Below are 13,455 nucleotides of genomic sequence, written 5' to 3'. Positions count from 1 at the left end.
CATCTGCCCAGCCACATTTCAACTTCCTATTTCTGCACTCATTAAGATGTTGCACAGATAGTAAATGCAGATAAGAACCTTGACGTCTTGCATTTTAACCTCAATTCTGATTTCCTAAACGTGCATGCAGGACTTCATCTCTTTTTCTACCATTATCACTGGTAGTTAAATGGACCAAGACCATAGGCTGTTCACCTTCCCCTTCAAGGTGTTTACAGATATCAGACACCTTTGACTCTGCAACCAGGTAGGTAGACACCATCTTGGAGTCATACCTAACCACAAAAATGCTGTTTTCTTTGTTTGGAATAAATGATTGTGTCAGATTTATATTGAGAAGGAATATATAGGTAGTAGATTGAGGAGAGGGGTAAGTCTTCCAATTACTATATATGTTAACTTATTGTATGAATGAATTGTAGGTATATGGTAGAATTATTTAGACTTCAGAAAGTTTTGGAACTCTTGAAATTTTTTTGTTAGAAGTGGCTTTGTGTTAATGTGAAATGTTAGTCTGAGTTGTTGTCTCTTTTTGTACTAAATTTGAACAATGTATGTGGTCTAGCTATCAAATCCATTCACTGAATGATGGTTTAATGTTTTATGTTGCTATTGAGCAAAACGTTGGCCACTACAACGCATCCGTAAGAAATATGCCAATTTTATTTACAGAACAAATGAAATTACAAATGCAGTTATTGCTGTGTATTATTTATCTGCCTGTACAAAAGAGGCAAAGGTTCCATCCCTTTGTTCCAAGAGTCTGCTAGGAGCGTCATATTCCAAGATAATTCCTCTCTTCATCACAATCACCAGGTCTGCATTCAGAATGGTATGCACACGATGCTGGAAAACCAAAGAATTAATTAGTCTGATTGATTGATAGACCAGATATTATTTTTAAAAAATAGGAAATTTAGTTAGCCACTCAGCACTGAAAAACAAAAACAGCCCATGTTAGTTTTGAAAGCAAAAGATTTCTTTTTATAATGATAACACACCATTCCCATACAAACCCAGTAAATCATCTTTGTGACCATCTTTATTTATTGGTCTTCACTAAAAAGGCAAATGTGCTGTCCTTGCTCAGCAAGTTGGAAACGGAATCGTTCTCTGCTACTGTGCCCTCAGACAGCAATATAATCTGATCCGCATCCAAAATTAGAGAAACGCGATGCTACAAAGGAAAAGGCGAAAGAAATCTTTCACATAGGTACACAAAAAAGCCTAAGATACGCCAAGTCAAAGTATTCCCATGATATTCACTGCCTTAATTTATTGAACTGGCCTTGTCCTTTGTTCCATTGTAATGTATAATAATACCACTGGATATTATCATTTCCCAAATTTAGTCTACCCCATTTCATACAAAACAACAAATTTTCAACCCAAAACATGTTAAAATCTGAACTCAAAGACCACTATTTTTAGGATTGAACACCCTTCTCACTTTACTGAACCCTCTTTTCTACATGCTCTCACCCCAACTCCTCAAACCTTTCTAAATATTTTGACCATATGACAATGGAGCCGAATTAGGCCAGATGGCCCATTGAGTCTGCTCTGCCATTTGGCCATGGCTAATTTATTTTCCCTCTTAACCCCATTCTTATGAATTCTCTATGTAACCTTTGTTGCCTTCATTAATTAAGTCTCTGTTTTAAATTTGCACAAAGTCTTAATCTCTATAGGCTTCTGTGGCAATGAATTATACAGATTCATCATCCTCTGATTCCCAGACTCTCCCACTACTGGAAACATTCTCTCTAATTCCATTCTATCCAGTTCTTCCAATATTCAGTAGGTTTTAATGAGATCTCTCTCATTCTTATAAACTCCAGCAAGTACAGGCCAGGAGCTTCTCATATGTTAACTCTTCATGCCTTAGCTTGGTGGAGTCCTTGCCAAAGATGTAGACCTGTCTTCCTTCCCCACTCACCACTGCCATTCCCCATTCTCTCAGGTTCTTGGGTCCTCGGAGACTCCATCTTCCTCTCACTCTAATTTCCCGTCTCCTCTGACACTACCAATCCCCTCCCTCCCCCCCCCCCCCCCCCAATCCCAGCTGTCAAATGTGCCGGGTCTTCACCAACCCCTCCGACCTTCCCCTCTCTGTCCTCAATGAAGGCCTCACCTTTGTCCCCCTGCGCACACACCTCAGTGAGTTCTATACCCGCCATGATGCTGAGCTGCTCTTCTACTGCCCCGTTTCCAGGCCTACTTCTTTGGCAAGGACTCTCCACCCCATACCAACAACCCCTTCTTCTGTCTTCAACCCTCCTCCTGTACACCCGCTCTAGTCTTCTGCCTGCTCTGGATCTTTTCATTGCTAACGGATATTAATCGTTTTGACTTCACCACTCTTCTCTCGAATTCCAACCTCACTCCTGAAAATACTGCTCTCCACACTCTCTGCACTAATCTTAAACCTCACCATCAAACCTGCAGATAGAGGGGGGGGGGGGGGGAGCTGTAGAAGTCTGGCAGTCAGACCTCTATCTTATTGAGGCCTGGTGATAACTGTCAGACACTTCCTTTTACTTACCCTTGTTACGCCTGTGCCCCAACTCTGAGGGGCCGAAGGGTACAAGGTAGCCCCCTCCTTTTTGAGAATCGCAAGATCGCTATTAATTCAGGTCAGGAGACCCAGGAAATGAGAGAGAGACGTCTGGAATGTGTCCTGGCCTCCGCGATACAAAGCCACGGATAATGGCCATTGTCTCTTGGAGACGGAATTGTGTATTGAGTACTGTACTTCATGGAAGCCCTCAGGGAATGATCAGAGGGGGTTGGTTGAGGGATTGCATCATCCCGACCTGATTGACATCTGAGACCCCGTGAGTAAGGATAAAAGAGGGGCTGGGGAACAACCCCTTTAGACGCACCAGGAGAAACGCTAGAAATCCCGTGACAGTGTTTAATAGCGACAGCCGGTGGGAGGCCCACGTGTGTCCTTTCCCATTGCCCGGGATTGAGGCCTTACCACGGAAGATGGCTTCGCTAAAGAAGAGATCACGACCGATGACATTTCGAAGGATCGACATCATAAAAAGGAAAACGGGCAAGTTCTAAAAACATCGTCTCTCTCTCCAACCAAAAGCTGCAGCCTGAATGAACTTGAGTGACTTTTATATTTCCATCGAACAATACATTATCCCCTAGACAACGATAGAGCTATTTCTTATTGATTATTATTATACCCGCGCTTTAGATTTAGTATTGACAATGTATATTATCTGTATGTTTGCATTGATATTATTTTTGTGTATTTTTATCAATAAATACTGTAAAAAAATAGTACCATCAGACTTCAACGGACCTCTCTATCTTTGCTGGTAAGTGACCCAGTTACGGGGTACGTAACACCCTCGAACAGGACCCCACTAAGGAGCACCAGGCCATTATGGTCTCCCACACCATCACTGACTTTATTAACTCTGGGGATCTCCCATCCACTGCCACCAACTTCACCCCGCACCTCCCTGTCCAGGTAGAACCATTGTTTGTTTGTTCCTGACCCACTGAACTTATATCTGCATACCTCGACTCAGTTTTAATTCCCCCCCCCCCCCCAGTTCAGTCCCTTCTCACCTACATCTGTGGCACTTCACACACCCTTGACCTTTTCAATGATTTCAAGTTCTCTGGCCCCAATCATCTTATTTTCACTATGGATGTCCAGTCCCTGTACATCTCCATTCACCATCAGGAAAGTGCTCTTGTTTCTTTCTGGACACCAGACCCAACCACTTTCCCTCCACCACCACTCTCCTCCGCCTGGCAGAACTTGTCCTTACTCTTAATAATTTCTCCTTTGGCTGTTTCCACTTCCTTCAGACAGGTGTAGCCATGGGCAGTTGTATGGATCCCAGTTGGGCCTGACTCTGTCAGCTAAGTGGAACAGTTTGTGTTCCAAGCCTACACTGGTATCACTTGCCAACTTTTCTTATGCTGCATCAACAGCTGCATTGGTGCTGATTACTGCACCCATGCGGAGCTTGTTGACTTCATCAACTTTGCCTCCACCTTCCACCCTTCCCATAAATTTACCTTGTCTATTTCTTTCTTTTTTTTTAAACTTTTTAAATTAAGTTTTCAGATGGTTACAGAAAGAAAAAAAAAGAATACCCTTCCCCCCTCTCCACTATCATCCCTATAGAAAAAAAGAAAGAAAGAAAGAAAGAAAGAGTGCCTGGATATCGGAAGATCCCCACATGCTCCACGGAGTTCGTAATAACTTTAGTATATATATTTATTTCTTTCCCCAAATAACCAATTATTTTATCTTCAGAGCACCTATATATTTAATCCTGTCTTTTGTAAATAAGGGTGCCCAATTTTCAAAAATGTTTCATATTTATCTCTTAAATTATAGGTAATTTTTTCAAGTGGAATACAGCTGGAAATTTCATTCTTCCAACGATCTATACTTAAGTATGCATCCGATTTCCAAGTAACTGTAATAGCCTTTTTGGCTACTGCCAGTGCAATTTTTATAAATTCTTTCTGATATTTATTCAATTTGGGTTTCGATTTTATCCCTTCAATTTCGCCTAATAAAAATAATATTGGATTATGTGGAAGTTGTGTTCCAATAATTTGTTCCAATAAAACTCTTAAATTTGTCCAAAAAGGTTGAATTTTAGAACAAGACCAAGTAGAATGTAAAAAAGTACCAATTTCTTGGTTACATCAGAAGCACTGATCAGATAAATTTGGATTTTATTTATTTTTTGTGGTGTAATATATAATTGATGTAAAAAATTATATTGCACTAATCTTAACCGGACATTTATTGTATTTGTCATACTATCAAGACATAGTCTTGACCAATTTGTTTCTTCAATTTTAATATTCAAGTCACTTTCCCATTTTTGTCTTGACTTATGGACTCCTTGTTTAGTTGCCTGTTTTTGAATCAAGCTATACATTCAAGAAATAAATTTTTTAGTTTTTCCTTTTTGAATTAAAGTTTCTATTTCACTAGATTTCGGCAATAACATTGTTTGACCTAATTTTTCTCTTAAATAAGCCCTTAATTGGAAGTAACAAAAAAGAGTGTTGTTTGATACTTTATATTTATTCTTTAATTGATCAAATGAAATTAATATACCTCCTTCAAAACAATCTCCTATATATCTAATCCCTTTTTGAAACCAGTTGTATAAAAGTTGGTTATCCATTGTAAAAGGAATAAGTTTATTTTGAATTAAAGATCTCTTTGCTAATAAAGATTTCTTTATCTCATCATCAATATTTATCTTATTCCATAAATCAATCAAATGTTTTAATATTGGAGATTCTTTCTTTTCCTGTATCCATTTAGATTCCCACTTATATATAAAATCTTCTGGTATATTTTCTCCTATTTTATCTAGTTCTATTCTAATCCATGCTGGTTTATCTTCATCAAAAAAAGATGCAATAAATCTAAGTTGATTTGCTTTATAATAATTTTTAAAATTTGGAAGTTGTAACCCTCCGTGGTCAAATTTCCATGTCAATTTTTCCAACGATATTCTTGACATCTTACCTTTCCAAAGAAACTTCCTCACATATTTATTTAACTCTTGAAAAAACTTCTGGGGTAGTTGTATTGGTAGTGATTGAAATAAGTATTGTAATCTAGGGAATATATTCATTTTTACGGTATTTACTCTACCTACTAATGTTATTGGTAATATTATCCATTTATCAAGATCTTCTTGAATTTTTTTCAATAATGGTAAGTAATTTAATTTGTATAAGTTCTTTATATCATTATTGACTCTTATACCTAAATATTTTATACCATTTGCCGGCCATCTAAATTGAGTTATTAATCGACATTGACTATAATCTCCACCTTGTCTATTTCTGACATTTCCCTCTCCTTTCTTGATCTCTGTCCATCTCTGGAGAGAGCTTATCTACTGATGTCTATCATAAACCCACAGACTCTCACAGCTACCTGGACTATACCCCTCCTACCCAGTTACTTGCAAAAACACAATTCCTTCTCTCAATTCCTCTTGTCTTCTCTGCATCTGCTCTTAAGATGAGGCTTTTCATTCATCAATGCTGTTCTCAATGGCATCTCTTCCATTTCTCACACGTCTGCCCTCACCCCATCCTTTGCCACCCCACCAACCTCCACATCCAGCTCTTAACTTCCACCATCTCCAGTGGGATCCCACCAACCACATATTCATATCTTTCCCTCCCCCCACCCTGCAGGGATCACACCCTATGTGACTCCCTTGTCCATTCGTCCCTCCCCACTGATTTGCCTCCTGGCGATTATATCCTTGTAAGCAGAACAAATGCTATACCTGGTCCTACACCTCTTCCCTCACTACCATTCAGGGCTCCAAACAGTCCTTCCAGGTGAGATGACACTTCACTTGTGAATCTGTTGGGTCATCTACTGTATCTGGTGCTCCCCGTGTGGCCCGTATATCGGCGAGACCCGACACTGACTGGGAGACCATTTTGACGAGCACCTATGCTCCGTCCACCAGAAAAAGCGGAATCACCCAGTGCCCACCCATTTTTATTTCACTTCCCATTCCCATTCCAACATGTCAGTCCATGGCCTCCTCTACTGCCGTGATGAGGCTACACTCAGAATGGAGGAGCGAGCAACACCTTATATTCTGTTTGGGTAGCCTCCAACCTGATGGTATAAACATTGATTTCTCGAGCACCCCCTTTCACTATTCCCCATTCCCTCTCTCACTTTATTTCCTTACCTGCGTATCACCTCCCTCTGGTGCTCCTCCCCCTTTTCTTGTTTCCATGGCCTTCTGTCCTCTCCTATGAGATTCCCCCTTCTCCAGGCCTGTAACTCTTTCACCAATCAATGTCCCAGCACTTTACCCTTCACACCAACCCTCCCCCACCCCCCATTTCACTTATCACCTTGTGGTTCTTCCTCCCTGCACCCTCCTTCAGTTTTTCCCTAGGTCCCAATGAAGGGTCTTGGCCTGAAATTGACAGCATAGATGCCTGGCCTGCTGAGTTTCTCCAGCATTTTGTGTGTGTGTTTTAGAAAGGGATACAAATTTATCTTATGGTAACATGGAGATAGAATTGAAAAGGGCAATAAATACAGGACTGAAGTTGCTAGATTTAAATGCATGCAGTTTACAAAATAAGGTAGATTATCTTGTAGCCCAGCCAGAAATTGGCAGCTCTGACTGAGTATCACTGGGCTGTGGTTGAAAGAAGAGCGTAGTTGGGAGTTTAACATTCATTGATACGCATCATACCAAAAGGATAAGCAGGTGAGCAGAGGGGGTGGAATGGCTCTGTTGGTAAAATTTGAAAGAAGTGACAGGAGCAGAAGATGTAGAATCCTTGTGGGTGGAGTTAAGAAAAAGACCCTGATGGAAGTTATTTACAGGCCTCTGAACAGTAGCCAGGAAACACACTGTAAAGGGAAGATGTGTCTCACAAGGGGAACTTAAAGACAGGATAAAAATAAAAAAGGCGTATAATATAGCAAAAAATAGAGGGAAGCTGGTTGATTGGAGAGCTTATAAATACAGAAGTCAACTAAAAAAAGCAATAAGGAAAGAAAAGCTGAAGATAAGCTAAACAATAATAGAAAAGAGGAAACCAAATGTTTTTACAGATATATAAAGAATAAAAGAGAGGAAAGGGTGGATATTGGACTGCTGGAAAGTGACACTAGAGGTAGTAATGGGGAATAAACAATAGTGGATGAAGTCAATGAGTATTTTGTATCAGTTTTCACTGTGGAAGACACCAGCAGTATGCCAGGAATTTGAGGTGTTGGGCAGGAAGAAGTGAGTGTGATCACTTTTACTGAGGAGAATGTGCTTGTGAAGCTGAAAGGTCTGAAAGCAGATGTGTTACTTGGACCAGATGAACTGCAGCCCAAGGTTCTGAAAGAGGTAGCTGAAAATACTGTGGAGGTATTAGTAGTAATCTCTAGAGTCTCGAATGGTTTAGGAGGACTTGAAAATTGCAAATGTCACCTCACTTTCTTTAAGAGAAGAGGTAGGCAAACCACAGGAAATTATACCAACACAGGAAAGATACCAACACGGACAGAAGATTGGTTGACTGATAGGTCAGAAAGAATGTGAATAAAGGGGGCCTTTTCTGGTTGGCTGCTGCTGACTAATGATGTTCCAATAGGGATAGTAACTGATCTGGATGACGGAATTTGTGGCCAAGATTAAGGATGAAATAAAGGTAGGTGGAAGGGCAGATAGTTTTGAGGGAGCAAAGAGTCTGCAGAAGGACTTGAACAGTTTAGGAGAATGGATGGGCAAAGAAGTGGCAGATGAAATACAGTGTAAGGAGGTGTATGGTCATGCACTTTGATAGAAGGAATAAAGGTGTAGACTTTTTTAAACAGGGAGCAAATTTACAAATCAGAAATTCCGAGTGCAGGATTCCTTAAAGATTAATTTGCAAAGTTGAGTTGATAGAAAGGAAGGGAAATACAGTTGGCATTTTGAGAGATAGAATATAAAAGCAAGGAGATAATGCTGAGGGTTTGTAAGACATTTGGCAGTTTGCATTTGGAGTATTATGATCAATTTTGGGCCCCTGCTCCTAGAAAGGATGTGTTTGCATTGAAGAGGGTCCAGAGGATGTTCACAAGAATGATCCTGGGAATGAAAAGGTTAATGTATGAGGAGCGTTTTATGGTTCTGGCCTGTACTCACTGGAGTTCAGAAGAATTGGGGGGGAGGTGCGGGAATCTCATTGAAACCTATCAAATATTGAAAGGCTTCTATAGAGTGGACATGGAAAGGATTTTTCCAATAATGGGTGCATTTAGGACCAGAGGGTACCCCTTAGAATAGAAGAAAGTCTCCTAAAAACATAGCTTCTGCCTCCTTTCCAGTCCTGATGAAGGGTCTTGGCCTGAAATGTTGACTGCTTACTCCTCTCCATAGATTCCACCTGACTACTAGTTCCTTCAGCGATTTGTAGGTGTTGTTCAAGATTACTAGCATCTACAGAATCTCTTGTGTGTAAAATCTCTAAACTCCTTGCTAATTGCAACAATGTCAGGTTTATATGATGGAAAATTTAGTATGATCCCAATTCATTAAAGGTAAACTTATATTTTACTCATCTCTGTTGTACCCGATTAATACAATTAATTTTGACGCTCTAGATCAGGGGTTCCCAACCTGGGTGTCACAGACCCCTGGGTTAATGGTAGGGGTCCATGGCATAAAAAAGGTTGGGAACCCCTGCTCTGGATAGATGTGTTAGTGGTTTTACTGGAGCCTAATAATCCATAATAGGTGAGCTCACTTCTCCCTTCTATTTCAGTTTGAATTGTTTTAAAAGAATAAATATTACTAAAATGATGATGGTTTATGTAACAGGCTTGTTATACCTGTTGCCCTTCTGGTCTATGTGTGAATATATTGCACAGCATTATGGCAGTTTTATTAGCATATTATCTGTGGTCTCAGATGGCAGCCCACCACCCATCCTTTCAAGGTAGTTATACATGTATGAAACATGCTAGTTTTGACAATAATGCTCCATTCAGAATATGTGTTTATACTCCAAATGCTTTTCTAAATTTCCTATTCATATCTCTGTCCTCATAGCTCACAGTTCCCTAAAGTAACTGTTTTTTATTCTATTGACAATACTGTCCTTTTCAGCTATTGCTTCATACACAGTAAAGAAACTGAAAAAAGGCCAGTGTTACTTACAGCAATGGTTACCACTGTTCGATCTGCAAAGGCTGTCATCACAACTTTTTGTAAAATGTTTTCCTACAAAAGATCAACATGATTATATTTTAATAATTTCTGAATGCAGACATGGAATAATTACAGTACATTATAGTCAATGTTGAAAAATTGCAATAAATTATACAACTGCTAACTTGTTTCATCATATAAAGTTCACCTCAGGCCATCTAGTTCAACCTGGGGTTCACAGACCCCTTGCTTAATGGTATTGGTCCATGGGATAATAAAGATTGGGAACCCTTGATCTGAACAAATTCCTAATTAACTAAGTGAATAAATTTGATTCCAGCACAGACTTCTGTGAAACAGCTTTAGACAAATGTAAATTGCCTTAACTTTACAATTTATTTTTCTTCTCTTTTAATTTTTTGTTCTAGTGTGTTAAATATTTTATCTTTAACAGACAGCACTTTATTCTGCAATCTGTTTTACTTTGTACTAGCTCAACACATTGTTGTAATAAATTGAGCTGAATGGATGGTATGAAGGACAAGATTTTACTGATACCTTTGTACATTTGAGAATAATTAACCAATTTATTGTATCTAAAAATCTGAAGTCAGTAGGTGTTGCTCTGAAATTAAATGGTGTTATCAAAATATTATATAAATTGTGACAGTATTGATTTAAGAACTAGTTACAGTATAATATTTTCCTCCCATTAAAGAAATACTAAAACACAATTACCTATAATAGGTGCAGAGGTGATATGTTGAGATGTTGTCTTTTCACTTATCTCGAGGTAGCTGTCTCACAGGTGAGAAAGCCGTAAATAAAGTTAACCATTGGTACTTACTGTTTCCATGTCTATTGAGGCTGTGGCTTCATCCATGATCAACACACTACTTTTCCGTACAAATGCTCTTGCTAAGCAAAACAGCTGACGTTGGCCCAAGCTAAAATTTTCTCCTCCTTCAGTAACTATAGCATCTGTCATTCAAATGTGAAAAAAAGTTTGAATTTGAACCATTAATGTAATATATTAAACTTCAGATGTATGTTTACTTGAAAACCTTCATATTGCATAATAGATTCCAATTCATTTTCCTTCAGTTGCTCCCTTGCCTTTCTAAAAAGCAAATTATCACTGTTATTTTGGTCACCAAAAATAAAAATTCTTGCAAATATGAAGATCCAACAGTATGACTAAAACCCTGCAGTTTAGAACACCAAGATGTGTTGAGCCAGGGAGGTAAAATTATTTGTGTAACGAAGGCAAATGCCTGCCATGAATGTTTGGTGGAACCTGTCGTCAATGTTTGGTGGGAAATGTAGTCTAGGGTGTTACTCAAGAACAGATATCAAGATTGATGGAGCAAGGAATAAATGGGCAAAAAAAGGGGTTATTGGTGGTTGCTGACCATATCACATCAACTGGCAGCTCAGAGCATGTATGCATTTGAAGTCCCACCTTCAGTTAGCCTCTACTTTATTCATTATGTATAAGCACAAAATCAGATGGCACAAGTCCAAGAACTAGTGCACATGGTAACATTTGGGTATTAAACTGGATTTTTGGCTATTTCAAAGTCAGATTAAATGAAGCCAGGTAATTATATGCCATTCTTGAAACTCCACAAATACAAAAAAAACTTAAATGTATGAAACATTCTTGAGTAGTTTGATTAATGGGTCAATAAATACTTTGGGTACTGATATCACAGATGCTAAATTGTACCAATGCAAACTACTGGTATCATGCCCATTTGGCTGGTGGGTATCAGTAAGCTTTGGCCACAGTTCTTTTAGCCAGGCTTGTCCTTCTTTGATCTGATGTCTGCATATATGTAATTTTCAACAGAAGTTGCTGATAGGATTCCAGGAACAGTGTTGCTAAAATTAGAATCCAATTATAGCATCACCATGTGAGAAAATCAGTTTACCAGCATTAGAGTAGGAAGTGAGAAAAAGATCTGAAGCATACAATCGCGTTAAAATATTTAACTGTGGAAGAAGAAATGCTCTCCCACCCTCTGTCCTAATGCTGCATTCTTGATAACTGGGCATAAGCACATGCCAGGCAGATTGGGTTTGAAACACAGCTATCATTTTTTTTTGGTGAGCGGAGGTTATAATTATAATTTGCCTCTGTACTTCTCCACTGCAAGATAATCTCAATTATTCTCAACTCAAGTAAATGGGCCTGCAGGGTTATTGTAATGTTTGCTAATCTGACTGGTTCCTTTGTTGCAAATCTGAGATCAATTATAGTGATTACTGTTAAGTGAGAAACATTTGTGAGTTGCCAAATTGTTATAAACTTGTGGATTCAGATAATCGATACCCTGCCCTTTAACATATTTGAACATAATTTAATTCTAAGGTAAACAATTTTCTTGATACTTGCACTTCAGACATTGTATATTATTTTGATTCTTGACTACCAAGTCAAATAGCATAATTACTTAAATCATAAATCAGCACCTTTAACGATTTATCCATGAACTTGCTTTAAGTCATTTTTTTGGAAGATTGGATGCACACCAGTGTGTAAAATGGTTGGAGCCAGACATTATAATTACATAAAAGAGGCAATCTGTACACTAATGAAAGTTGGGAAGGGCAGGGAGAGAAGTGGCTAAGGTGATGGTGCAGGAGGGAGAGCTTCACATATTTGGATCATTGGCTGTCTTCCAGGGAAGTTGGGATAGGTACAAATGGGATAGCTTGCACATACAATGGAGGGACACAGATATCGCTTTGAGAGGGTTTGCTAGTGCTACTCCGGGGATTTTAAGCTAGAGTTGCAAGAAGATGGGAACCCGATTCCCAGGGCAGAGTGGTTGTGGGAAAGTAAATGTTAAGCCTACATACAAAGACAGGAACCGAAAGGTTGAGCATGATGGGACTAATGTTATGAGTTGCATCTATTTCAATGCAAGATGTAGGTAAGGCAGATGAGCTTAGTGCATGGACAAGCATGTGAAAATATGATACTATAGCCATTAGTATGATTCGTTTGCAGGAGTAGGCAGGACTGGCAGCTCCATGTTCCAGGATTCCATTGTTTTAGACATGATAAGGGGGGGAGGAGTGAGAAAAATGTCACAGCACTGCTTAGACAGAACAAAAGGAGGGTTCATCTACTGAGGCTTTATGGGAGGAACAGTATTACATTATAGACCACCCTATAATCTGTGGGATTTAGAGAAGTAAATTTGCAGAGAGATCACAGAAACATGAAGTTGTGATAATAGGTGATTTTACCCATCACCAAAATATTTACTGGGACCCCCATACAGTAAAAGGACTGAATGGGATAAAATTTGTTAAATGTGTCCAGGAAAGTTTCCTTAATCAATATATAAAGGTCCCATTTAGCGAGAGCACAATACTGGATCCCCAGTTAGGGAATGAGACAAGGCAGGTGATGGAAGTGTGCACAGTGGAACACTTTGGATCTAGAAATCATAATTCCATTCATCTCAAGAAATTTATGGAAAATGATAATACTGGCCCTTGGGTTGAGTTTCAGAATTGGGAGGAAGGCCAATTTGGATGGCATCAGAAAGGACCTGGCATGAGTGGACTGGGATAGGGTGTTCTCTGGCAAAGGAATGCATGATAAATGGGATATTTTCAAGAGTGAAATATTGAGAGTGCATAGTTTGTATGTTCCTGTTAGAATAAAAGTCAAGCCTAACAGGAGTAGGGAACCTTGGTTTTTGAGGGATATTGAGGCCCTGATCTGGAATAGTCAAAATGGCTTTGGGGGTTG

The 13,455-nt window shown here is 39.1% G+C and overlaps 1 protein-coding gene across 3 annotated transcripts in view; it reads right to left on the bottom strand.

Moving 5' to 3' along the window:
- Positions 1 to 645: 645 nt before the first annotated feature.
- Positions 646 to 13,455, bottom strand: part of abcc8 (ATP-binding cassette, sub-family C (CFTR/MRP), member 8) — a 184,986-nt gene continuing 172,176 nt past the window's right edge. For all 3 annotated transcript variants that reach the window (XM_073049473.1, XM_073049475.1, XM_073049476.1), the window contains 3 exons: positions 10,534 to 10,667; positions 9,696 to 9,758; positions 646 to 846 (listed from right to left, as the gene is read on the bottom strand). In XM_073049473.1, the coding sequence (XP_072905574.1) occupies positions 709 to 846; positions 9,696 to 9,758; positions 10,534 to 10,667 (335 nt within the window). In that variant the 3' untranslated portion in view covers positions 646 to 708. The remainder of the gene's footprint in view (positions 847 to 9,695; positions 9,759 to 10,533; positions 10,668 to 13,455) is intronic.

The sequence above is a fragment of the Hemitrygon akajei genome, chromosome 6, assembly GCF_048418815.1.
Source record: "Hemitrygon akajei chromosome 6, sHemAka1.3, whole genome shotgun sequence".
NCBI lineage: Eukaryota > Metazoa > Chordata > Chondrichthyes > Myliobatiformes > Dasyatidae > Hemitrygon > Hemitrygon akajei.
The sequence above is the reverse complement of the archived record's forward strand: the minus strand, read 5'-3'. Positions and strand labels throughout refer to the sequence as shown.